Source organism: Poecilia reticulata, chromosome 13 (genome assembly GCF_904066995.2).
Source record: "Poecilia reticulata chromosome 13, P_reticulata-male-v2, whole genome shotgun sequence".
Lineage (NCBI taxonomy): Eukaryota > Metazoa > Chordata > Actinopteri > Cyprinodontiformes > Poeciliidae > Poecilia > Poecilia reticulata.
Genome location: NC_088842.1, coordinates 33,172,688 through 33,199,992, shown reverse-complemented (window position 1 = coordinate 33,199,992; position 27,305 = coordinate 33,172,688). Strand labels below are relative to the sequence as shown.

Genomic DNA, 27,305 nt, shown 5'->3' with positions numbered 1-27,305 from the left:
GTGAGTGTGTGTGTGTGAGGTCTCTGTAGTGAGTCCCATGGGTCAATACAGACCATAATACTGTGAGTTTACCCATAATGCCCTGGGGAAGCGGTGGCTGAGTGAGCTCATTGCAGGTTGAATACTGCACTGAGTGGACACTGGGGACCGTTACCATGGAGACACTGGGGACCGTTACCATGGAGACACTGGGGACCGTAACCATGGAGACACTGGGGACCGTAACCATGGAGACACTGGGGACCGTTACCATGGAGACACTGGGGACCGTAACCATGGAGACACTGGGGACCGTTACCATGGAGACACTGGGGACCGTAACCATGGAGACACCGGGGACCGTAACCATGGAGACACCGGGGACCGTTACCATGGAGACACCGGGGACCGTTACCATGGAGACACCGGGGACCGTTACCATGGAGACACTAGGACATGTTGCTACAGTTCAAATGAAGATAATCACGTAGTTATGAATGTTTGTTTATGAAAGATAAACATTAAGTTGATCCACTGGCCGTCCTAGTGGTGACCAGGAGAACCTGAGGCCGGTACCAGCAGGTCGGTACCATCGGGCCGGTACCAGCGGGCCGGTACCAGCAGGTCGGTACCAACAGGTCGGTACCAGCAGGTCGGTACCAACAGGCCGGTACCAGCGGGTCGGTACCAACAGGGTCGGTACCAACAGGCCGGTACCAGCGGGTCGGTACCAACGGGTTGGTACCAGCGGGTCGGTACCAACAAGTCGGTACCAACAGGCCGGTACCAGCGGGTCGGTACCAACAGGCCGGTACCAGCGGGTCGGTACCAGCGGGTCGGTACCAGCGGGTCGGTACCAGAGGGTCGGTACCAACAGGCCGGTACCAGCGGGTCGGTACCAGCGGGTCGGTACCAGCAGTGCCCCCTATTGGGCCCACTCTCTCATTGGGGCTTTAACATTGCTACCTAGGAACCTCTTCCTGCCTCCGTTTCCTGGGGTTCTGTTATGACGTGACACAGACTCCATTTTGACCCAACCGGTTTTCAACCAGCAGCTCCTGCTGAGTCTCAGCAGAACCGAACAAAGCTTCCAGTGTTCCTCTGACGGAGGACAGGCCTGACATTCCCGGAGCCGGAGGAGCTGGAACGCTCCTGGAATGTTCCTGGAATGTTCCTGGAATGTTCCTGCAATCTGCTGGTTCTGGTCCAACTCGTTTGGAAGCTGCAGGTTTTATTGTCTTCAGTCGATCAGAAAACATGAAATTCTGGTTTCTTCCTCAGTTGCAGCCGGTCCGCTGGGCAGAACCACCTGGAGCCCAACCCGCTCAAGGCTAAGGACTTCCAGGCCTCTCCAGGCCTCTCCAGGTGTTTCCAGGCAGCTCATGAAGCGTTTAAATGTGGAAACTGGATTTTTCCAGTGTGGGATTGAACTGTGATCTGAAATCCCCTGGAATCTTTTCTCCGCTCACATTAAACCATCCTCCCTCCCGGACCAATCGGATCCGGCCATCAAGCAGAACCGCTCAGGGCGGGGTGGCCGGGTCCGAACAGAACCGCTGCCCTTCATCATTCTGGAAACATTCCGTCTTTTCTAAAGGTGAAAACTGGACAAATTCACAACTTTGATTTATTTTATTCCTTTACAAAAAAACACTTTTTTCTACAATCCAGATGATTTTTCTTAATTTACAGAAACAAAATATAAAAGTGAAACGTTCCAGAGCCACGTTCATGTCGGAATTCCTGAAAATCCCAGATGATCTTCCTGAAATCCGGACACAATTTAAAAATTCAAACATTGAAAAAGACGATCCGGTTCAGACGGGACGGCCGGAAAACTCGCTGGAGGGAAAACATCCTGGAGGATCCTGGATGGAACACATTCTGTTCATGGTCCGGTTCTGGAGACCCGGTTCATCATGCAGAACCTCCAGAACCAGCAGATCCAGGATGTGGGCCCAACGCTTTCGGACTGGACCGGATCAAACCGGACTGGATCGGCAGCGGCTTCAGGAGACCCTGAGGGATGACCTCTGACCCGCTTCAGGTGGGCGGCGGCCCGTTGACGTAGCTCAGCGTCAGATGGAGGGAGCGTGGCATCCTGTTGCCACGGTGACAGGGAGGCTCCATGGCAACCAGGATGAGGCCAGCCAGCAGGGCGAGAGCAGCAGCCAGGAGGAGGAAGAGGAGTGCTGATGAAGAGGAGGAGGAAGGTCTGCTGTGGGAGGAATGGGTGTGAGCAGAGCAGGAGCTGGACCAGGTTCTGGTTCTGGAACACCTGAATGCTCACCTGGGCTCAGAGAGACGCTGCTCCTCTTCATCACTGCAGGACGGCTCCTCTTCCTCCTGATCAACAGGAAGTAGATCATCAGAATGCTGGAGGAGTGACGCCTCTCGACAGCGAACATCTCTGTTTTATTGGCTCTAATGGCCTTGATGTGACAGGGAAGGCTGAGGTCACCAGGGCGGGAATCGAACCTGCGACGGCCGCGCCGAGGACTGAGCTCAACCGCAGCGCCACCAGAACCTGCTGGACTCACCTGTAGAGCCGACTGCAGGTAACCAATCGCAGCCCCTGCTGGTTCCCTGGAGGAGGGCGCAGGAAGAGGACGCTGCCTGTCGCCATGACGACGCCAGCTGTCGCCATGACGATCCTGAGTCAGAACATCCTGGAGAGGCTCCTGAAAACAGATCCAATCAGAATCACCAGGGGAGGACTGAGGGCTCTGATTGGTCAGATTTCAGCCCATGAAGCTGAAGCAGCTCTAAAGCAGCAAGGTTCCCCTAGAACCGGGACCAGAACCAGAACCTGCTCTAAGACACTTCCGGTCAGCGAGCCCACCTTCCCGTCTCCGTCCGTCTGCACCGCCCTGGAACAGGAAGTCGTCATTTCTGCAGGGGCGGAGCTTTGGACCCTCAGCCACGCCGTGACCCGCCCTCCGTCGAACCTCATTGGCTTGTTGAGATCTGCTTCAGGGCTGGAGGCGGCCCATTGGTCCTCTTCCTGTCTGCTGGTGACCGGTGAGACCAGACCTGGTTCTGGTTGGTCCGTCCATTCCTGTGGACAAGTTACGTTGGTCAGACGGTTAGAGGGTTTGTTGGAGGACCACTGGGGCCTCTGGGACCACTGGGGCCTCCAGGACCCACTGGGGCCTCCAGGACCCACTGGGGGCCGCTGGGGCCACTGGGGCCTCCAGGACCCGCTGGGGCCTCTGGGGGCCACTGGGGCCGCCGGGGCCACTGGAGCCGTTGGGGCCACTGGGGCTGCTGGGGCCTCCAGGACCCACTGGGGCCTCTGGGGGCCGCCGGGGCCACTGGAGCCGTGGGGCCACTGGGGCTGCTGGGGCCTCCAGGACCCACTGGGGCCTCTGGGGGCCGCCGGGGCCACTGGAGCCGTTGGGCCCACTGGGGCTGCTGGGGCCTCCAGGACCCACTGGGGCCTCTGGGGGCCACTGGAGCCGTTGGGCCCACTGGGGCTGCTGGGGCCTCCAGGACCCGCTGGGGCCTCCAGGACCCACTGGGGGCCGCTGGGACCCATTGGGGCCTCCAGGACCCACTGGGGCCTCTGGGGGCCGCCGGATTTTACTGAGTGTTTCGATGGGTTTTTTAGACTATAAGTGTGTTAGTTAGAGTTTGTGGTGTGTAGGGTTAGTAGTAGGTTAGCTAGCTATCGCTACATGGCTTCATAGCGAGCGCTGACGCACAGAGAAGAGAGACTGGGACGGCCAGTTAGACCTCGACTGCAAAGGGTTAAACAGTTCTGGGTTGATGTGACCTGAAGTCCGAGACCATCTGCAGTTTTACTACCAGAATCCAGATTTCTGCTTCCAGTCTTCTGGTTTTCAAACTGTTCATGTTTCCAGTCATTGCTTCTTAGGAGAGAGACCCACAGCATCACAGGTCCTCCACCATGCATCCCAGTGGGCATGAGGAGCCTGGAGCGTTTCTTACCGAAGGTTCGATGTCGGACTGATTTGGATTCTGGGGTCCAAATATGTTAACCGGACAGAGTGAGCAACAAGTGTCTAATGGAGACAACTCTGGGGACCGGACCAGGACCAGGATCTGACCAGGACCAGGATCAGACCTGGACCGGATCGGGATCAGACCCAGACCCGGACCTGAGCCGGACCTGAGCCAGGCCCCGACCCGATTGAATCTGCAGATGAACCCAGATCTTCAGAAATGTCGTCTGTTTCTTTCACCTTAGATTCTGCGATGGAGGTCATGTGACTCACCAGAGCTGCTTCCTGGTTTGTGATGTCAGCGGTGATGTCAGAGCGGGAGTCGAAGGAGCTCAGGTAGCTCCACCTCTTGGTCTCATCTGGTTGGCACAGGCCTGCAGAGAGGAGCGTCCTGAACTGACCTTCATCATCCTCAGGTCAGAACCCCAGATCGAGGCGGCCATGTTGGATCACGGGTTCTGAACTGGGTCGGGTCAGTACCTGTACAGACGCTGAAGTAGGAAGAGTCTGCATCGTCGTGAGAGAGAGAGCGGCCGATGTCTACCGATGGGTCCCACTCTAGCCCCAGGTGCTCATGGGAAGGCGATGGCGGAGGTGTCGGAGGTCGACGGGCCGGCCCGGTCGGTGTTGCGTTCATGGACTGTCTGAAATCTGAAGGAAAGAGCTGGTGGTTTTCTGAAGGTTCACCTCTGAGATCGGTCGGAACCGAGGATGGGTCCAGGTCCGACTGGAGGACAGACTCTGAAGGATAGCCAGAATCTGCAGGCCGGGTCAGAACCGTGACACCATCGAACACCTGCAGGAGGAAGAGGATGAGAATGAGTCTTCATCTTTCTGTTTTTAGGCCCCGCCCTCTTTTCTCCACGAAATACAAAGGAAGCAGGACCGGATGCTGCCACCCAGCTGGCGACTATGAATTCAATAAATAGTTATGGAAATCGGACGTTATGAATCTCCTTTTTCCGACAACATTGAATGCAACACAATGTAACCTGACACCTACTGCTGAGTAGGGAAGTGCGAGAAGGACAGACCGCGAGGCAGCAGCATTGATAGGATGGATATATATTACTGAACTGGACATTACGTGATTTATCGTGCACCACACATGCGCCATGCTGTCCATTGAGTCAACATTACGGGTGGTCAGGAAATACCACACTTACGCAAAGAATCTGAAAAATGGACGAAATGTTTAGCGGTTAATTCCACACTATGACAGCCATAGATAACAAGGTTGAAGGGTTTCACATTCAACAGGTGAAGAAAAAGTTTTAATTTGGAGAAAACATTGAACAAGTGAGCAGTGGGTCAGTTATGCTAGCTTAACTGTTGCTAGCCTAACTGTTGCTAGCCTAACAGTTGCTAGCCTAACTGTTGCTAGCCTAACTGTTGCTAGCCTAACTGTTGTTAGCCTAACTGTTGCTAGCCTAACTGTTGCTAGCCTAACTGTTGCTAGCCTAACTGTTGCTAGCCTAACTGTTGCTAGCCTAACTGTTGCTAGCCTAACTGTTGCTAGCCTAACTGTTGCTAGCCTAACTGTTGCTAGCCTAACTGTTGCTAGCCTAACTGTTGCTAGCCTAACTGTTGCTAGCCTAACTGTTGCTAGCCTAACTGTTGCTAGCCTAACTGTTGCTAGCCTAACTGTTGCTAGCCTAACTGTTGCTAGCCTAACTGTTGCTAGCCTAACTGTTGCTAGCCTAACTGTTGCTAGCCTAACTGTTGTTAGCCTAACTGTTGCTAGCCTACCTGTTGCTAGCCTAACTGTTGTTAGCCTAACTGTTGTTAGCCTAACTGTTGCTAGCCTAACTGTTGTTAACATACCTGTTGCTAGCCTAACTGTTGTTAGCCTACCTGTTGCTAGCCTAACTGTTGTTAGCCTAACTGTTGTTAGCCTACCTGTTGCTAGCCTAACTGTTGCTAGCCTAACTGTTGCTAGCCTAACTGTTGCTAGCCTAACTGTTGCTAGTCTAACTGTTGCTAGCCTAACTGTTGCTAGCCTACGTGTTGCTAGCCTTATATTGACTTTGATAACCTTAGCATGTGCTGCGCAGTTCGGCGTGTTTTGGTTCCGTTGGCACTAATCAACCCGCCACCACGTCATCAGTAGAGCAGCTGTTTAAATCAGCTAATCAACCGCCGCTGTGCTCAGGCTAAAACTTATTAATAATGACAATATAGACATCAAGCCTGACGGCATGACGTAACAGGATGTTCTGTTTTGGTGTTTTTGTGAGAGAAATGTTAGTTTGGTGTTGATTCCCCTGGTAGGACTGAACGTATCTCTGCTTTAGCTGCTCGGTGAGCTGTTGTCTGTCGGTTGCCATGGCAACGGGTCCACGTGTTGGGTGATGCCGACACGGTTTGGCTCTTCACCTGTTTATCACCTTTATTGCGGCTCACTGCTGAACTAATCCCCTCTGTTCGTAAAACATGGAGATATTTATAACAGTCATCAAACTACGGCTCCTTCAAAATAAAACGACTGACCAATATAAGAGAAATTGGCCTTTTCTTGCATCTTGACATAATTAACAGAAACCAAACTGTTTATAGATCTGCATCCTGGAGAATTTATGCATCAAACATCAGTTTTATCAGCTTTATTTTAAAGCGTATTTAATTTATTAATATATCTGATAACAAATGATGCGCTACTAATATCTGAGACAGATTTCTGCTGGTCCTGCATTTGATAAAATGGTTTTCTGGACTCGATGCATCACATGGCGACTAATAGACGATGTTCAATACAGTAATACATATCAAGGAGCAGAAGTATGAAAGACATGAAAATAATTAACTATATAATGAAATTGTATTTAACCCTCAGTGCTACATGAAGCTCATTTTGAAACAATGTTAGGTCTGTGTAAGCTAAACGTGAGAATGACAGACGATATATATATATATATATATATATATATATATATATATATATATATATATATATATATATATATACACAGATGAGTCATTCAGCAGCAGCTCTAACCCACGTCCCTCCTGATCCGTCCTGAGTGAAATTAAAGCTGCAGTAACTTTTATATAAATATTTTTTCCACATATTTGTTAAAACTGTCCTTATGTTGTGACAGTTTGTACATCCTGGCATATGCTGCCTCCCCTAAGCATAAAAGTTTTCCAACAAACGAGTTCACGTCAACTGAACTGGTCCCAGTTTGGATTCTCTCCAGAGCCTGACAGCCCAGAACCCGGGCCCAGTTTCGGTGTCTCCATGGTTACCAGCACGGTGCTGAGCAGCCGGGTGTGCGTGCGGGCGATGTTGTCGTAGACGTGGCTGCAGCGGCGCAGCAGCTCCAGCAGGTGGCTCTCCACGCGGCGAGCGTCGGCCGGCTCACGGCGCTGGATCAGCTCCTCGCCGCGCCGCAGTAGGTCGTTGACCCGACCCGAGTTCTCGCACAGCACCTGCTGGAAGGACTGAAGGGGAGGTCATGATGCTGCCACCGCCGTGTCCCTGTGGTGCTGTGGGCCATCAGGAACTCACCCGGAGCTCTCTCAGCTTGTCACAGTTACTTCCTGCCATGTGATGGATGGCTGTGAGGCGAGCGTCCATGTCTGCCAACCAGAGCGCAAGCTCCTCCCTCTCTGCTTCAAACTCCTCCCACTCTGAGACGCAGCGCTGAAGACAGAGATAAACACACTAAAAACTCATTTAGCACAAAACCATCAGGAAAAAACTCCAGCTTCCCTTTGATATTAACTAAGAAAACATTTATTGCTGAACCCAGGCGGTTTGGTTCTGGTTCTGGTCAGGGTCCAGTCTGACCTGCAGTCGTCCTGTGATGGTTTCCAGTTTGGCGTCCACCTCGTCCCATCGCCGCCCACATTCCCGCGCCGCCCCCAGCAGCCGAACCTGCACAGCGCCCTGGAAGAGCCGAGGAAGGGTCCGGTTCCTCCGGGTCAGGCCGTCCAACCGGATCAGCTGGGATCCCGCCTCGCTCCGCAGCCTCTGAGTCACATACACAGGGAAAAGTGATGGCAGTTCCAGGGGCCTGACCAGCAGGGGCCTGACCAGCAGGGGGCCCTCCACAGTTTATTAATCATATTGTATTTTCAAAGATTGTTTTTAGCAGTAAAACGTTTATGTTCCCACTTCAAGACCAAAAAACACACATCCATATTTGACCTGAACCCCCCAGACGCCCCGCATGAAATGGTTTGTTCCTGCTGGACGGTGACGTTTTCAGCAGCAGACGGTAGGAAACAAGAACGACTGTGGCTGTTACTGTGCTGCTAAGAAAAGTTATAGTCAGGTTTTCTAGAGAAATAGAGAAAAAGGTGAGAGTGTTAATTTATAACCCAGTTTTTCTCCAAGAGGTGAGTAGACTGTGTGAGATTATCAACCATTTAGCATAATTAGCTTAGCTACAGACTGTTTGCCTCCATTTCACAGCATTTAATGAATTAAGGAAACAAATTACCAACATATTCATATATTTAACTTGTCCCTTGTACCTTTTACCACTTAACAGATGAGTCAGTCAGCAGCAGCTCTAACCCACGTCCCTCCTGATCCGTCCTCTCCTGAGTGAAATTAAAGCTGCAGTAACTTTTATATAAATATTTTTTCCACATATTTGTTAAAACTGTCATTATGTTGTGACATTACGGTATGAGAGGTAAACTGTGAAAAATCTATTTCCTCTGCTTTCTCCCAGTGCTGGAAACAACCAGAGGCAGGAGAGTTTTAGTGCTGTCAATCACAACCTCATGTTGCTGCTCAGCCTTTAAAACTGTGACACTTTTTATGGGTCAGATAACAGCAGCTGGTCAGGGGCCCAATGTCATCTGATGTCAGGGGCCCAATGTCACCTGATGTCAGGGGCCCAATGTCACCTGATGTCAGGGGCCCAATGTCATCTGATGTCAGGGGCCCAATGTCACCTGATGTCAGGGGCCCAATGTCATCTGATGTCAGGGGCCCAATGTCACCTGATGTCAGGGGCCCAATGTCATCTGATGTCAGGGGCCCAATGTCACCTGATGTCAGGGGCCCAATGTCACCTGATGTCAGGGGCCCAATGTCACCTGATGTCAGGGGCCCAATGTCACCTGATGTCAGGGGCCCAATGTCACCTGATGTCAGGGGCCCAATGTCACCTGATGTCAGGGGCCCAAGATTCCTGGTGACGCTCCTGCACTTGTGGCACAAAGTCATCAGCATAAAGCAGCAGCTCCACTGCTCACCATGTCCATGTATGTCAGATTTATATTTAATGATTTATTGAACCATTCTTTCAATCAAAACTTAAGTTTATCGTCACTCCATCATAATAATTTCTAAAATCAGGAGAAATCAGGACCTTTGTCCCACTGCAGTACCTGGAACCTCCTCAGCTCCTCCTTGGAGGCGCTGTAGGTAAGGTGGGCGGGGCTCAAGGTGTTAACGGCCTGCTCAGCCAATCGCAGCCAGGCATCCAGGTGGGCGTGTTCCTGCATGAACTCGTGCCAGAGGACCCACTTCCTGTCCAACCTGCAGGAAGGAGCGGCACAGAAAACGCTGTAAATGTTCTGAGTAACGAGGCTCCTGAGGTTTTCACAGGTTTTTCCTGCAGCAGATCGTTGAGGCATCATTCATGAACTGCAAGCTCCCAGAAAACAGCAAAACAGGCGAAACCCTGAGTGTCTTTCAGTCCAAACAGCAGCTGGTTGGTCGTTTTAACAATAACTGGAACATTCATCAAAATGTTTCCTGCTTTTCTCTGTTGTTGATTCAGAGTTTGATTGTTTGTGTTTTTATGATGTAAACACTTTGCACTGCTTTATAACAGTTCATTCATTCATTCATTCATTCATTCATTCATTCATTCATTCATTCATTCATTGCCTGACTCCATCAGTAAAGAAATGCTCTCACCCCCCGTATCTCGGCTGGTCTCCATCTGGGCTCCAGCTGCTGTCTCCCTGACCCGTCCAGCTGCAGAGGACGGGTTGCTGGTTCGGATCCAGCAGTGGTTCTGGGTCCAGGGACTCGTCTCCAGGCCCGGCGTCGTCTGCGTGGTTCTGTGAGGACGGGTTCGGTCCAGACATCATCTCATCCTCTGATCCACCTGATGGAGAATGCTACAGGAAGTCAGGTCACCATCCCAGCTGTTTGGACCTGGTAGTGGAGGTGATGGTCCGGTCTGAACTGACCCGGTTCGGCCCGGTACCAAACAAATCCAGAACTCATGCGGAACGTTTACATGTGGAACCAATTTCAGCAAGACAACATTCTGCAGGGACTCTTTAAAACGTGACAGAAGACTCTAATCTCACTCTGATGCAGTGACCTGGTGGACCAGAACCAGAACTTTATGTCACAGCAACCGACCGACCGACCGACCGACCATCCAACCAACCAACCAACCAACCAACCAACCGTCCGTCCAACCAACCAACCAACCAACCAACCAACCAACCAACCAACCAACCAACCAACCAACCAACCAACCAACCAACCAACCAACCAACCAACCGTCCATCCAACCAACCAACCAACCAACCAACCAACCAACCAACCAACCAACCAACCGTCCATCCAACCAACCGTCCGTCCAACCAACCAACCAACCAACCAACCAACCAACCAACCGACCGACCGACCGACCATCCATCCAACCAACCGTCCGTCCAACCAACCAACCATCCAACCAACCAACCAACCAACCAACCAACCGTCCATCCAACCAACCAACCGTCCGTCCAACCAACCAACCAACCAACCAACCGTCCGTCCAACCAACCAACCAACCAACCGTCCGTCCAACCAACCAACCAACCAACCAACCAACCAACCAACCAACCGTCCGTCCAACCAACCAACCAACCAACCGTCCGTCCAACCATCCAACCAACCAACCAACCAACCATCCAACCCTCCGTCCAACCATCCAACCAACCATCCAACCAACCATCCAACCCTCCGTCCAACCAACCAACCGTCCGTCCAACCATCCAACCAACCAACCAACCGTCCAACCAACCATCCAACCCTCCGTCCAACCATCCAACCAACCATCCAACCAACCAACCAACCATCCAACCCTCCGTCCAACCAACCAACCGTCCGTCCAACCAACCAACCAACCAACCAACCAACCAACCAACCAACCATCCAACCAACCAACCAACCAACCATCCAACCCTCCGTCCAACCATCCAACCAACCATCCAACCAACCAACCAACCAACCATCCAACCCTCCGTCCAACCAACCAACCGTCCGTCCAACCAACCAACCAACCAACCAACCAACCAACCAACCAACCAACCAACCAACCAACCAACCAACCAACCAACCAACCAACCAACCAACCAACCAACCAACCAACCATCCAACCCTCCGTCCAACCATCCAACCAACCATCCAACCAACCAACCAACCAACCATCCAACCCTCCGTCCAACCAACCAACCGTCCGTCCAACCAACCAACCAACCAACCAACCAACCAACCAACCAACCAACCATCCAACCAACCAACCATCCAACCCTCCGTCCAACCAACCAACCGTCCGTCCAACCAACCAACCAACCAACCATCCAACCAACCAACCAACCAACCAACCAACCAACCATCCAACCGTCCGTCCAACCAACCAACCAACCAACCGTCCATCCAACCAACCAACCAACCGTCCGTCCAACCAACCAACCATCCAACCGTCCAACCGTCCGTCCAACCAACCAACCGTCCATCCAACCAACCAACCAACCAACCGTCCGTCCAACCAACCAACCAACCAACCAACCAACCAACCAACCATCCAACCGTCCGTCCAACCAACCAACCGTCCAACCATCCAACCAACCAACCGTCCGTCCAACCAACCAACCAACCAACCAACCAACCAACCAACCAACCATCCAACCGTCCGTCCAACCAACCAACCAACCGTCCAACCAACCATCCAACCAACCAACCAACCAACCGTCCGTCCAACCAACCGTCCGTCCAACCAACCAACCAACCAACCAACCAACCAACCGACCGACCGACCGACCGACCATCCATCCAACCAACCGTCCGTCCAACCAACCAACCATCCAACCAACCAACCGTCCATCCAACCAACCAACCGTCCGTCCAACCAACCAACCAACCAACCAACCGTCCGTCCAACCAACCAACCAACCAACCAACCGTCCGTCCAACCAACCAACCAACCAACCAACCAACCAACCATCCGTCCAACCAACCAACCAACCAACCGTCCGTCCAACCAACCAACCAACCAACCAACCATCCAACCCTCCGTCCAACCATCCAACCAACCATCCAACCAACCATCCAACCCTCCGTCCAACCAACCAACCGTCCGTCCAACCATCCAACCAACCAACCAACCGTCCAACCAACCATCCAACCCTCCGTCCAACCATCCAACCAACCAACCAACCATCCAACCCTCCGACCAACCAACCAACCGTCCGTCCAACCAACCAACCAACCAACCAACCAACCAACCAACCAACCAACCATCCAACCAACCAACCAACCAACCATCCAACCCTCCGTCCAACCATCCAACCAACCATCCAACCAACCAACCAACCAACCATCCAACCCTCCGTCCAACCAACCAACCGTCCGTCCAACCAACCAACCAACCAACCAACCAACCAACCAACCAACCAACCAACCAACCAACCAACCAACCAACCAACCAACCAACCAACCAACCAACCAACCAACCAACCAACCATCCAACCCTCCGTCCAACCATCCAACCAACCATCCAACCAACCAACCAACCAACCATCCAACCCTCCGTCCAACCAACCAACCGTCCGTCCAACCAACCAACCAACCAACCAACCAACCAACCATCCAACCAACCAACCATCCAACCCTCCGTCCAACCAACCAACCGTCCGTCCAACCAACCAACCAACCAACCATCCAACCAACCAACCAACCAACCAACCAACCAACCAACCATCCAACCGTCCGTCCAACCAACCAACCGTCCATCCAACCAACCAACCAACCAACCGTCCGTCCAACCAACCAACCATCCAACCGTCCAACCGTCCATCCAACCAACCAACCAACCAACCGTCCGTCCAACCAACCAACCAACCAACCAACCATCCAACCAACCATCCAACCGTCCGTCCAACCAACCAACCGTCCAACCATCCAACCAACCAACCGTCCGTCCAACCAACCAACCAACCAACCAACCAACCAACCAACCATCCAACCGTCCGTCCAACCAACCAACCAACCGTCCAACCAACCATCCAACCAACCAACCAACCAACCGTCCGTCCAACCATCCAACCAACCAACCAACCAACCAACCAACCAACCAACCAACCGTCCGTCCAACCAACCAACCGTCCAACCATCCAACCAACCAACCGTCCGTCCAACCAACCAACCAACCAACCGTCCGTCCAACCAACCAACCAACCGTCCGTCCAACCAACCAACCAACCATCCAACCGTCCGTCCAACCAACCATCCAACCGTCCGTCCAACCAACCAACCAACCAACCAACCAACCGTCCGTCCAACCATCCAACCAACCAACCAACCAACCAACCAACCGTCCATCCAACCAACCAACCGTCCGTCCAACCAACCATCCAACCGTCCGTCCAACCAACCAACCAACCATCCAACCGTCCGTCCAACCATCCAACCAACCGTCCGTCCAACCAACCAACCAACCAACCGTCCGTCCAACCAACCAACCAACCGTCCGTCCAACCAACCAACCAACCAACCAACCAACCAACCAACCAACCAACCAACCAACCGTCCGTCCGTCCAACCAACCAACCAACCATCCAACCCTCCGTCCAACCATCCAACCAACCAACCAACCGTCCGTCCAACCAACCAACCAACCAACCGTCCGTCCAACCAACCAACCAACCGTCCGTCCAACCAACCAACCAACCAACCAACCAACCGTCCAACCAACCAACCAACCAACCAACCAACCGTCCGTCCAACCAACCAACCAACCGTCCGTCCAACCAACCAACCGTCCGTCCAACCAACCAACCGTCCGTCCAACCATCCAACCAACCAACCATCCAACCCTCCGTCCAACCATCCAACCAACCTCCCAACCAACCAACCAACCGTCCGACCAACCAACCAACCAACCAACCATCCAACCGTCCGTCCAACCAACCAACTAACCAACCAACCATCCAACCCTCCGTCCAACCATCCAACCAACCAACCAACCGTCCGTCCAACCAACCAACCAACCATCCAACCGTCCGTCCGTCCAACCATCCAACCAACCAACCGTCCGTCCAACCAACCAACCAACCATCCAACCCTCCGTCCAACCATCCAACCAACCAACCAACCAACCAACCAACCATCCAACCCTCCGTCCAACCATCCAACCAACCAACCAACCGTCCAACCAACCAACCAACCAACCAACCGTCCGTCCAACCAACCAACCAACCAACCAACCAACCAACCAACCAACCCTCCGTCCAACCATCCAACCAACCAACCAACCGTCCAACCAACCAACCAACCATCCAACCGTCCGTCCAACCAACCAACCGACCAACCAACCAACCAACCAACCAACCAACCAACCAACCAACCAACCAACCGTCCGTCCAACCAACCAACCAACCAACCGTCCGTCCATCCAACCAACCAACCAACCAACCAACCAACCATCCAACCGTCCGTCCAACCAACCAACCATCCAACCGTCCATCCAACCAACCAACCAACCGTCCGTCCAACCATCCAACCAACCAACCATCCAACCCTCCGTCCAACCATCCAACCAACCAACCAACCAACCGTCCGTCCAACCAACCAACCATCCAACCGTCCGTCCAACCAACCAACCAACCGTCCGTCCAACCAACCGTCCGTCCGTCCAACCAACCAACCAACCAACCAACCAACCATCCAACCGTCCGTCCAACCAACCAACCAACCAACTGTCCGTCCAACCAACCGTCCGTCCAACCAACCAACTGTCCATCCAACCAACCAACCAACCGTCCGTCCAACCAACCAACCAACCAATCAACCATCCATCCATCCATCCATCCATCCATCCATCCATCCATCGGTATTCCAAGTTGCTCCCAGATCAGATGATCTCACTGAACTTCTTCTGTTCTGGGTTGTAGTCGTCTCCTTCCATCCCCATCAGCTCCATGAAGTGTGTGGAGGTGTGTGTCCGCCTGACAACCTTCATCTGTCCAGACTCATAAATCAAGCGCTCCCTGCCTGGTCCTCCATGTTTTATCGGGCCGGTCACTGGCGCGTTCCTCAGATTACTCAGAAACGAAATGAGACAAAGTTTCCACTGATCCCAAAACAGGATCGTCATTAAGGAGGAGAATCCATGTTGAGGAGGAAGTTCAGATGTTGGAGCAGGAAAGCATCAAAGATCATTTACATGATGGTCCGGTCGACCCGGTTCTACTGGAACCAGAACATCTGCTCCACCTCCAGCTGCTCTGAGTCAAACCAACCTGTTCCCCTCCTGGCCTGTGGGGGCGCTGCACCAAGAACCACTGAAGGAAACGACACAAAACCTCTGAAGACGCTGAGAGCAACTTTTCTTCACCAGATGGAAACAAGATGGAGGATTTTAGCGGCTGGAGAATTTCTCTTTAGGCTAAAGACCAGGAGCCGTTTCTGCTGCTAGCGCTAGGCTAGCACGTTAGCTTTGGTTGGATTTACCCAGAATGCAATGTGCTGCTGTTGGAGGATTTCTCCTTAGGCTAAAGACCAGGAGCCATTTCTGCTGCTAGCGCTAGGCTAACACGTTAGCGTTGGATGGATTTACCCAGAATGCCCTGCTCTGTAGTCCACTTCCTGCTTTTGGAGCGGTCTCTGGTCCGCCTGGCGTTCACATTCAAACCGAACCCAGACCGAGGTTTGGAGGACCAGAGGTCAAAGGTCAGTTAGCGTTCACGCCTCACCAACCCAACCGGACTTTATAGACAGACTGGAGTCGGGTTGAATTGAAGGGAACAATTAAAGTCTCCTCCAGAGATGGCGGCTCTGGAGGACCTGGACACCTGGACCTAAGGTTGGAGGTCAGAGGTCAGAAGTTTGCCCGCTGCCCCACAGCCCTGATGACATCTGCGTTACCGTTGGTTACAGCAAGCAGAGAACTTCCTGCCCAGGTTGCTTGGCCTTATATGGGCAGAGTGGTTGCCGTGGAGACAGAGCCAGAAAGCAGATCCCTCAGAGGGAAAAACTTCAGTCTCTGCTGGTTTGTAACTCACAGGTCTAAAAGTTTTAAGATATTTAAGGAAACGTTTAGTAAAAACGTAAAATCTGAATGTTTAATCAACACCATGTTGGTTTAGGGCACAATCATTAGTTTGGGTCAAACCAAGAAGTTTGCTCATTTTGCACGACTTTTATTCCATTTGGTTGAAAGGTCAAAGGTCATGCATAAAGGAGTTCAGCTGGCTGCAAAATGCCGGTTCACCAGCAGGTGTCCCCGAGTCAACATGTGTCTGAGCTGAATCTGATCAGGGCCTCATGCATGAAGCTGCGTGGCCACAACAACCTGCGGCGCCGTATGTTGCGCACCAGGCGGCTTGTATAAAATGAACTTTGTGTAAATATACAAACTTTTTCTGTGGTGTGAAAACGTGCAGCATCCTGTGAACAATAATAAACTAAAGAGTCAAAACTCACATAAATGAATCTGACGACATTCAGACCAGGAATCAAACCTGAAGCTTCTATGATTTAATATTTAGTGTTTAAACGATGAATCTGAGCCACATTTATCCTCAATGAGCTGAAAAACAAACGACAGGAAGGAGAAACTCGTCTGTGGCTCATTTCATTCTGACTGGATGGACCCGCCGGGTTCGGTTCTGATCAGCAGCTGGTCCAGGTGAGCCGCTACCTGAGCAGCACAATGTGTTTATGATGTTTATGATGCTTTTATGATGCTTTTATGATGCTTTTATGAGGTGAAGCACTTTGAACGGCCCTGAAACTCAGTGAATAGAATCTTTCTCTGCATCAGATTCTGCTGTGTCGACGTTTATCTGCTCATTTGTTCTGCTGGGAACCAGAGAGGATTTAAAACCCAGATCAGTTTTTACCCCCGACCAGACGCCGCCCTCGGCTTGGTTCTCGTTGCCATGCCAACAGGAGGATCAGTAAAACTTTATCACTGAAGGACGGATGGAAAACATCTGATCCGCCGACCCGGGTCCATGTCCAGGAGGTTATGCTGTCCCAGCCTGTTCACATGTGGACCATGTGAACATGTAGAACATGTGGACCATGTGGACATGTGAACATGTGGACATGTGGACCATGTGAACATGTGGACCATGTGAACATGTGGACCATGTGGACATGTAGAACATGTGGACCATGTGAACATGTGGACCATGTGAACATGTGGACCATGTTTCACATGTGGACCATGTGGACCATGTGAACCATGTGAACATGTGGACCATGTGGACCATGTTTCACATGTGGACCATGTGAACATGTGGACCATGTGAACATGTGGACCATGTGAACCATGTGAACATGTGGACCATGTTTCACATGTGGAACATGTGGAACATGTGGACCATGTGAACATGTGGACCATGTGAACATGTGGACCATGTGGACCATGTTTCACATGTGGACCATGTGGACATGTAGAACATGTGGACCATGTGGACCATGTGAACCATGTGAACATGTGGACCATGTGGACATGTGGACCATGTGAACATGTGGACCATGTGGACATGTGGACCATGTGAACATGTGGAACATGTGGACCATGTTTCACATGTGGACCATGTGAACATGTGGACCATGTTTCACATGTGGACCATGTGAACATGTGGACCATGTGAACATGTGGACCATGTGGACCATGTTTCACATGTGGACCATGTGAACATGTGGACCATGTGAACATGTGGACATGTAGAACATGTGGACCATGTGGAGCATGTAGAACATGTGGACCATGTGGACATGTGGACATGTGGACCATGTGGACATGTAGAACATGTGAACATGTGGACCATGTGAACATGTGGACCATGTGGACCATGTTTCACATGTGGACCATGTGAACATGTGGACCATGTGAACATGTGGACCATGTTTCACATGTGGACCATGTGAACATGTGGACCATGTGAACCATGTGAACATGTGGACCATGTTTCACATGTGGACCATGTGACATGTGGACCATGTGAACATGTGGACCATGTGAACATGTGGACCATGTGAACATGTGGACCATGTGGACCATGTGAACATGTGGACCATGTGAACATGTGGACCATGTGGACCATGTGAACATGTGGACCATGTGAACCATGTGAACATGTGGACCATGTGGACATGTGGACCATGTGAACATGTGGACCATGTGAACATGTGGACCATGTGAACATGTGGACCATGTGGACCATGTTTCACATGTGGACCATGTTTCACATGTGGACCATGTGAACATGTGGACCATGTGAACATGTGGACCATGTGGACCATGTTTCACATGTGGACCATGTGAACCATGTGAACATGTGGACCATGTGAACATGTGGACCATGTTTCACATGTGGACCATGTGAACATGTGGACCATGTGAACATGTGGACCATGTTTCACATGTGGACCATGTGAACATGTGGACCATGTGAACATGTGGACATGTAGAACATGTGGACCATGTGGAGCATGTAGAACATGTGGACCATGTGGACATGTGGACCATGTAGAACATGTGGACCATGTGAACATGTGGACCATGTGGACCATGTTTCACATGTGGACCATGTGAACATGTGGACCATGTGAACATGTGGACATGTAGAACATGTGGACCATGTGGAGCATGTAGAACATGTGGACCATGTGGACATGTGGACCATGTGAACATGTGGACCATGTGGACCATGTTTCACATGTGGACCATGTGAACATGTGGACCATGTGAACATGTGGACATGTAGAACATGTGGACCATGTGGAGCATGTAGAACATGTGGACCATGTGAACATGTGGACCATGTGGACCATGTTTCACATGTGGACCATGTGAACATGTGGACCATGTGAACATGTGGACATGTAGAACATGTGGAGCATGTAGAACATGTGGACCATGTGGACATGTGGACCATGTGGACATGTAGAACATGTGGACATGTGGACCATGTAGAACATGTGGACCCCTCCCGCTGCTGATCCAGTCCTCCGTCTCGGCCCGTTTCCTCTCTACGGTTCTGTTTCTGGCCTCTCAGCCTAAAGTTTCCTCATTTCCTCCCTGGTTTGTTTCTCCATGCAGCCGAAACCAAACGAAGCAGAAACAGAGAAGAAGAAGAAAACGTTCCAGCATCATCCGACGGAAACACTGAGACGTTTTACCGCATGGCGAAGCCTGGAGGACGAGCAGAACCACGTCTCAGAACCACGTCTGGGCCCAAAGCAGAACCACGTCTCAGAACCACGTCTGGGCCCAAAGCGGAACCACGTCTGGGCCCAAAGCAGAACCACGTCTCAGAACCACGTCTGGGCCCAAAGCAGAACCACGTCTCAGAACCACGTCTGGGCCCAAAGCGGAACCACGTCTGGGCCCAAAGCGGAACCACGTCTGGGCCCAAAGCAGAACCACGTCTCAGAACCACGTCTGGGCCCAAAGCAGAACCACGTCTGGGCCCAAAGCAGAACCACGTCTGGGCCCAAAGCGGAACCACGTCTGGGCCCAAAGCAGAACCACGTCTGGGCCCAAAGCAGAACCACGTCTCAGAACCACGTCTGGGCCCAAAGCAGAACCACGTCTGGGCCCAAAGCAGAACCACGTCTGGGCCCAAAGCGGAACCACGTCTGGGCCCAAAGCGGAACAACGTCTGGGCCCAAAGCAGAACCACGTCTGGGCCCAAAGCAGAACCACGTCTCAGAACCACGTCTGGGCCCAAAGCGGAACCACGTCTGGGCCCAAAGCAGAACCACGTCTCAGAACCACGTCTGGGCCCAAAGCGGAACCACGTCTGGGCCCAAAGCGGAACCACGTCTGGGCCCAAAGCAGAACAACGTCTCAGAACCACGTCTGGGCCCAAAGCGGAACCACGTCTCAGAACCACGTCTGGGCCCAAAGCGGAACCACGTCTGGGCCCAAAGCGGAACCACGTCTGGGCCCAAAGCAGAACCACGTCTGGGCCCAAAGCAGAACCACGTCTGGGCCCAAAGCAGAACCACGTCTGGGCCCAAAGCAGAACCACGTCTCAGAACCACGTCTGGGCCCAAAGCGGAACCACGTCTCAGAACCACGTCTGGGCCCAAAGCGGAACCACGTCTGGGCCCAAAGCGGAACCACGTCTGGGCCCAAAGCAGAACCACGTCTGGGCCCAAAGCGGAACCACGTCTCAGAACCACGTCTGGGCCCAAAGCAGAACCACGTCTGGGCCCAAAGCAGAACCACGTCTGGGCCCAAAGCGGAACCACGTCTGGGCCCAAAGCAGAACCACGTCTGGGCCCAAAGCAGAACCACGTCTGGGCCCAAAGCGGAACCACGTCTCAGAACCACGTCTGGGCCCAAAGCGGAACCACGTCTCAGAACCACGTCTGGGCCCAAAGCAGAACCACGTCTGGGCCCAAAGCAGAACCACGTCTGGGCCTAAAGCAGAACCACGTCTCAGAACCACGTCTGGGCCCAAAGCAGAGACCCTGGACCATAAAGAAAAGGGACCCATCTGGTCTGATCTGGAAGTTCAGACCAACTAAAGCAAAGCAGCTCGCGTCTGATTGGCCGACCCAGCGAACAACATGGCGACAGTTAGCTACAGGCTAAAGGAGACTTTGCTAGCAGCCAGTTAACTGTTGTAATATAATGAATCAGATCTGGTCAAACTTTGTTAAATCTGATTGAATCAAGTTATTTAGAGGTTTTCTGACTCAGCAGGTTAAAATGAAATATTATTTCCTCAAGAAGAAAACTTTTCATTTTGAGTTACCAGCAGCAGAGTCTCTGCTATTCTGAACATTTTTAGCCATTTGCTAATTAAAGCTAAAGGTTATCGTCTGTCCCTCATCATCTTCCTCTCCTCTTCATCCTCTTCTTCCTCATTTGCCCCCCAGTGTTGGTCTTTTGTCTTCCCTGAACAAAAGCAGCGAGACGGAGAACAAAAGTGTCTCTGTCCTTCCAGGAGACATGATGTCAGCGCTGGGAGGACGAACTGAGACGGACTCAGGAAGGTTTCTAGTTTTACAGAATCAGCCTTTAAATTCCTGGCCGGGAGAAAACGGAGTCGCTGTCCGCATCATTTCAGTCGAATTCACCCAACATCCCAACTCACCTCTTATTTAGCATCCAAGACAAAACTTGGAGGGAATCAAACCACCAACTGGAGGCTAATTTATGCAGCTCAGTTTGCTGGAACCTTTCTATCGGCGTGTTTCTGGTACGGCAGTAAATCTGACGCACAGCTTCATCCGCCGACAGCAGCGTGAATGCTAACATTCACGCTAACATGGAGCAGCTACATGCTAACGTGTAGCTGCTAATGTCAGCATCCACATTTCCTCAGAGGCTTCATGAATGACCAGAGAAACTCTGGAAAGTTGAATTTTGCTCCAATTTGATGAAAACAAGAAATATATTTCATTTATTCAGTAATTTTTATTTGCTTATTTTGTTTCTATAGTTTGGTTAAAATGGGAAATAATTGCAAACCTTGAAAAGAACATTAAACATCTGAATCCAGTCCAGCATTTTGACTCATTTTGAAACAGCTGAGAAAAAGCCAAACATTGAATCAGTTCATATTGTTCTGTAATATCTGGGCTTTTTGTGTTAAAGATAAAAGAAATGAATCTAAACTTTTCCTGCTGTGCTGAGAGGATTAATGCTTCATACTCATAAAGAAGCGAGTCAAAGTAAACTGAAGCCTGAAATCTATTCAGCAGCGACACAAAGGCGGCCATTAGAGTGAAGATACAGCAGGACGTCTCTCTCGCTGTAAGCCGAGCCGCGTTTGCATCCCAACAGAAAGAATCAGCACAACCTGCATGGTGAAACACGAGCCGGCCGGAGTTCCCACTGCGGAGCCTTGAAAGGCTCTAAAATCAAACAGCCCAACATCATTTCAGCCCCGACCTGAACAACAACACCAGAGGTAATTATTGAAGCTCAGTGGAGCATGAAGGAAGAGTCAGGAAGTCCTGAACAGATCCTGGTCTGAGGACCAGATCAGGTTTAAACAGGAAGCTGCAGAGGACAGAGTAGATCTGTGAAGAACCTCAGAATCTGATGGACCAACTCATTAATAAAGCCTTAAACTTTGAAAAACCAAAAATAGTTTCAGAAAACAGCCAACTTCTTAAAGTATTAACAGAGGAACTCAGACATTATTTATGATATAGTTAGCTAAACGCTTTTACTTTTCATCAACAACCATCTGTGCTAAAGCTAACATGTTTAGCTAACAGTTAGTGCTAGCACTAACAGGTTTAGCATACCATCTGTGCTAAAGCTAACATGTTTAGCTAACAGTTAGTGCTAGCACTAACAGGTTTAGCTCACCATCTGTGCTAAAGCTAACATGTTTAGCTAACAGTTAGTGCTAGCACTAACAGGTTTAGCTCACCATCTGTGCTAAAGCTAACATGTTTAGCTAACAGTTAGTGCTAGCACTAACAGGTTTAGCTCACCATCTGTGCTAAAGCTAACATGTTTAGCTAACAATTAGTGATAGCACTAACAGGTTTAGCATACCATCTGTGCTAAAGCTAACATGTTTAGCTAACAATTAGTGCTAGCACTAACAGGTTTAGCATACCATCTGTGCTAAAGCTAACATGTTTAGCTAACAGTTAGTGCTAGCACTAACAGGTTTAGCATACCATCTGTGCTAAAGCTAACATGTTTAGCTAACAGTTAGTGCTAGCACTAACAGGTTTAGCTCACCATCTGTGCTAAAGCTAACATGTTTAGCTAACAGTTAGTGCTAGCACTAACAGGTTTAGCATACCATCTGTGCTAAAGCTAACATGTTTAGCTAACAGTTAGTGCTAGCACTAACAGGTTTAGCTTACCATCTGTGCTAAAGCTAACATGTTTAGCTAACAGTTAGTGCTAGCACTAACAGGTTTAGCTCACCATCTGTGCTAAAGCTAACAGGTTTAGCTTACCATCTGTGCTAAAGCTAACAGGTTTAGCTCACCATCTGTGCTAAAGCTAACATGTTTAGCTAACAATTAGTGATAGCACTAACAGGTTTAGCTCACCATCTGTGCTAAAGCTAACATGTTTAGCTAACAATTAGTGCTAGCACTAACAGGTTTAGCTCACCATCTGTGCTAAAGCTAACATGTTTAGCTAACAGTTAGTGCTAGCACTAACAGGTTTAGCATACCATCTGTGCTAAAGCTAACATGTTTAGCTAACAGTTAGTGCTAGCACTAACAGGTTTAGCTCACCATCTGTGCTAAAGCTAACATGTTTAGCTAACAGTTAGTGCAAGCACTAACAGGTTTAGCATACCATCTGTGCTAAAGCTAACATGTTTAGCTAACATTTAGTGATAGCACTAACAGGTTTAGCTCACCATCTGTGCTAAAGCTAACATGTTTAGCTAACAGTTAGTGCTAGCACTAACAGGTTTAGCTCACCATCTGTGCTAAAGCTAACATGTTTAGCTAACAATTAGTGATAGCACTAACAGGTTTAGCTAACAATTAGTGATAGCACTAACAGGTTTAGCTCACCATCTGTGCTAAAGCTAACAGGTTTAGCTAACAGTGCTAGCACTAACAGGTTTAGCTCACCATCTGTGCTAAAGCTAACATGTTTAGCTAACAGTTAGTGCAAGCACTAACAGGTTTAGCATACCATCTGTGCTAAAGCTAACATGTTTAGCTAACATTTAGTGATAGCACTAACAGGTTTAGCTCACCATCTGTGCTAAAGCTAACATGTTTAGCTAACAGTTAGTGCTAGCACTAACAGGTTTAGCTCACCATCTGTGCTAAAGCTAACATGTTTAGCTAACAGTTAGTGCTAGCACTAACAGGTTTAGCTCACCATCTGTGCTAAAGCTAACATGTTTAGCTAACAGTTAGTGCTAGCACTAACAGGTTTAGCTTACCATCTGTGCTAAAGCTAACATGTTTAGCTAACAGTTAGTGCTAGCACTAACAGGTTTAGCTCACCATCTGTGCTAAAGCTAACATGTTTAGCTAACAGTTAGTGCTAGCACTAACAGGTTTAGCTCACCATCTGTGCTAAAGCTAACATGTTTAGCTAACAATTAGTGATAGCACTAACAGGTTTAGCTCACCATCTGTGCTAAAGCTAACATGTTTAGCTAACAATTAGTGATAGCACTAACAGGTTTAGCTCACCATCTGTGCTAAAGCTAACATGTTTAGCTAACAATTAGTGATAGCACTAACAGGTTTAGCTCACCATCTGTGCTAAAGCTAACATGTTTAGCTAACAATTAGTGATAGCACTAACAGGTTTAGCTAACAATTAGTGATAGCACTAACAGGTTTAGCTCACCATCTGTGCTAAAGCTAACAGGTTTAGCTAACAGTGCTAGCACTAACAGGTTTAGCTTACCATCTGTGCTAAAGCTAACATGTTTAGCTAACAGTTAGTGCAAGCACTAACAGGTTTAGCATACCATCTGTGCTAAAGCTAACATGTTTAGCTAACATTTAGTGATAGCACTAACAGGTTTAGCTCACCATCTGTGCTAAAGCTAACATGTTTAGCTAACAGTTAGTGCTAGCACTAACAGGTTTAGCTCACCATCTGTGCTAAAGCTAACATGTTTAGCTAACAGTTAGTGCTAGCACTAACAGGTTTAGCTCACCATCTGTGCTAAAGCTAACATGTTTAGCTAACAGTTAGTGCTAGCACTAACAGGTTTAGCTTACCATCTGTGCTAAAGCTAACATGTTTAGCTAACAGTTAGTGCTAGCACTAACAGGTTTAGCTCACCATCTGTGCTAAAGCTAACATGTTTAGCTAACAATTAGTGATAGCACTAACAGGTTTAGCTCACCATCTGTGCTAAAGCTAACATGTTTAGCTAACAATTAGTGATAGCACTAACAGGTTTAGCTCACCATCTGTGCTAAAGCTAACATGTTTAGCTAACAATTAGTGATAGCACTAACAGGTTTAGCTCACCATCTGTGCTAAAGCTAACATGTTTAGCTAACAATTAGTGATAGCACTAACAGGTTTAGCTCACCATCTGTGCTAAAGCTAACATGTTTAGCTAACAATTAGTGATAGCGCTAACATGTTTAGCTAACAATTAGTGATAGCACTAACAGGTTTAGCTCACCATCTGTGCTAAAGCTAACATGTTTAGCTAACAGTTAGTGCTAGCACTAACAGGTTTAGCATACCATCTGTGTAAAGCTAACAGGTTTAGCTAACAGTGCTAGCACTAACAGGTTTAGCTCACCATCTGTGCTAAAGCTAACATGTTTAGCTAACAATTAGTGATAGCACTAACAGGTTTAGCTAACAATTAGTGATAGCACTAACAGGTTTAGCTCACCATCTGTGCTAAAGCTAACAGGTTTAGCTAACAGTGCTAGCACTAACAGGTTTAGCTCACCATCTGTGCTAAAGCTAACATGTTTAGCTAACAGTTAGTGCAAGCACTAACAGGTTTAGCATACCATCTGTGCTAAAGCTAACATGTTTAGCTAACATTTAGTGATAGCACTAACAGGTTTAGCTCACCATCTGTGCTAAAGCTAACATGTTTAGCTAACAGTTAGTGCTAGCACTAACAGGTTTAGCTCACCATCTGTGCTAAAGCTAACATGTTTAGCTAACAGTTAGTGCTAGCACTAACAGGTTTAGCTCACCATCTGTGCTAAAGCTAACATGTTTAGCTAACAGTTAGTGCTAGCACTAACAGGTTTAGCTTACCATCTGTGCTAAAGCTAACATGTTTAGCTAACAGTTAGTGCTAGCACTAACAGGTTTAGCTCACCATCTGTGCTAAAGCTAACATGTTTAGCTAACAGTTAGTGCTAGCACTAACAGGTTTAGCTCACCATCTGTGCTAAAGCTAACATGTTTAGCTAACAGTTAGTGCTAGCACTAACAGGTTTAGCTCACCATCTGTGCTAAAGCTAACATGTTTAGCTAACAATTAGTGATAGCACTAACAGGTTTAGCTCACCATCTGTGCTAAAGCTAACATGTTTAGCTAACAATTAGTGCTAGCACTAACAGGTTTAGCTTACCATCTGTGCTAAAGCTAACATGTTTAGCTAACAGTTAGTGCTAGCACTAACAGGTTTAGCTTACCATCTGTGCTAAAGCTAACATGTTTAGCTAACAGTTAGTGCTAGCACTAACAGGTTTAGCTCACCATCTGTGCTAAAGCTAACATGTTTAGCTAACAGTTAGTGCTAGCACTAACAGGTTTAGCTCACCATCTGTGCTAAAGCTAACATGTTTAGCTAACAATTAGTGCTAGCACTAACAGGTTTAGCTCACCATCTGTGCTAAAGCTAACAGGTTTAGCTTACCATCTGTGCTAGCACCAACAGGTTTAGCATACCATCTGTGCTAAAGCTAACATGTTTAGCTAACAATTAGTGCTAGCACTAACAGGTTTAGCTCACCATCTGTGCTAAAGCTAACATGTTTAGCTAACAGCTAGTGCTAGCACTAACAGGTTTAGCTTACCATCTGTGCTAAAGCTAACATGTTTAGCTAACAGTGCTAGCACTAACAGGTTTAGCTTACCATCTGTGCTAAAGCTAACATGTTTAGCTAACAGTTAGTGCTAGCACTAACAGGTTTAGCTCACCATCTGTGCTAAAGCTAACAGGTTTAGCTTACCATCTGTGCTAAAGCTAACAGGTTTAGCTCACCATCTGTGCTAAAGCTAACTCTCTGGTTTATTCCACCATCTCCAGGCTGCAGACACATTCCTGAGTGATCAGCCCCTGAATTATGTTAATTTATTTTAATAACAACCAGAACTTCTTTAAATCTGAGTTTTCCAAGATGGAGTCTGAAGCAATGATGAGCTGCTGCCATGGCAACCAGGTGAGGGGTTAAACGCTGCATCAGATAGGAGCAGTTTTACACTGTAGAACTGAATCCTTCATTCAAAGCCAATGTGTTTATAAATGTCATCAATAAAATCTGATAATCCGCCAGACTTTGACTAGGCCATTCCAGGAGCTTCTCTCCACTTTAGGCTCAACTGGTGACCATCTTCTGATTCCCAAACCATGACACTGCCACTACCGAGCTTCACAACCAGCACCGGGTTCTGGTTCTGCATGGAGTCCAAACCGTCCTCTGCTGTCTCTGTTCTCCGGTTTGACCTTTTGACCTCCTAAAGGTCATCTGTTGCTGC

At 49.3% G+C, this 27,305-nt stretch overlaps 2 protein-coding genes across 4 annotated transcripts in view; one reads left to right on the top strand and one right to left on the bottom strand.

Annotated features, from left to right (window-relative positions):
• Positions 1-1,596: 1,596 nt before the first annotated feature.
• Positions 1,597-27,305, bottom strand: part of LOC103460035 (uncharacterized) — a 26,975-nt gene continuing 1,266 nt past the window's right edge. For 2 of the 3 annotated variants that reach the window (XM_008401999.3, XM_081614427.1), the window contains exons 2-12: positions 9,826-10,018; positions 9,291-9,441; positions 7,735-7,917; positions 7,453-7,587; positions 7,191-7,385; positions 4,425-4,740; positions 4,218-4,318; positions 2,822-3,037; positions 2,520-2,660; positions 2,270-2,325; positions 1,597-2,197 (exon numbers count right to left, since the gene is read on the bottom strand). In XM_008401999.3, the coding sequence (XP_008400221.2) occupies positions 2,023-2,197; positions 2,270-2,325; positions 2,520-2,660; positions 2,822-3,037; positions 4,218-4,318; positions 4,425-4,740; positions 7,191-7,385; positions 7,453-7,587; positions 7,735-7,917; positions 9,291-9,441; positions 9,826-10,001 (1,845 nt within the window). In that variant the 5' untranslated portion in view covers positions 10,002-10,018 and the 3' untranslated portion in view covers positions 1,597-2,022. The remainder of the gene's footprint in view (positions 2,198-2,269; positions 2,326-2,519; positions 2,661-2,821; positions 3,038-4,217; positions 4,319-4,424; positions 4,741-7,190; positions 7,386-7,452; positions 7,588-7,734; positions 7,918-9,290; positions 9,442-9,825; positions 10,019-27,305) is intronic. The other variant, XM_008402001.3, reaches the window with a different exon arrangement.
• LOC145554639 (uncharacterized) lies at positions 10,171-14,108 on the top strand. Its single transcript, XM_081614816.1, has 3 exons — positions 10,171-10,890; positions 11,835-12,936; positions 13,113-14,108. The coding sequence occupies exons 1-3, from the start codon at positions 10,265-10,267 to the stop codon at positions 14,106-14,108; spliced, it is 2,724 nt and encodes a 907-aa protein (XP_081470942.1). The 5' UTR covers positions 10,171-10,264.

What these genes read in the sequence shown, in the direction of transcription:
- LOC145554639 (XM_081614816.1), top strand. Translation starts at nt 10,265, where the DNA reads ATGTCACAGCAACCGACCGACCGACCGACCGACCATCCAACCAACCAA. An exon ending in CTCCGTCCAACCAACCAACC is followed by an intron (nt 10,891 to 11,834) that starts GTCCGTCCAACC and finishes GTCCGTCCAACC; the next exon opens with AACCAACCAACCGTCCAACC. An exon ending in CCGTCCATCCAACCAACCAA is followed by an intron (nt 12,937 to 13,112) that starts CCAACCAACCGT and finishes CCAACCGTCCGT; the next exon opens with CCAACCAACCAACCAACCAA.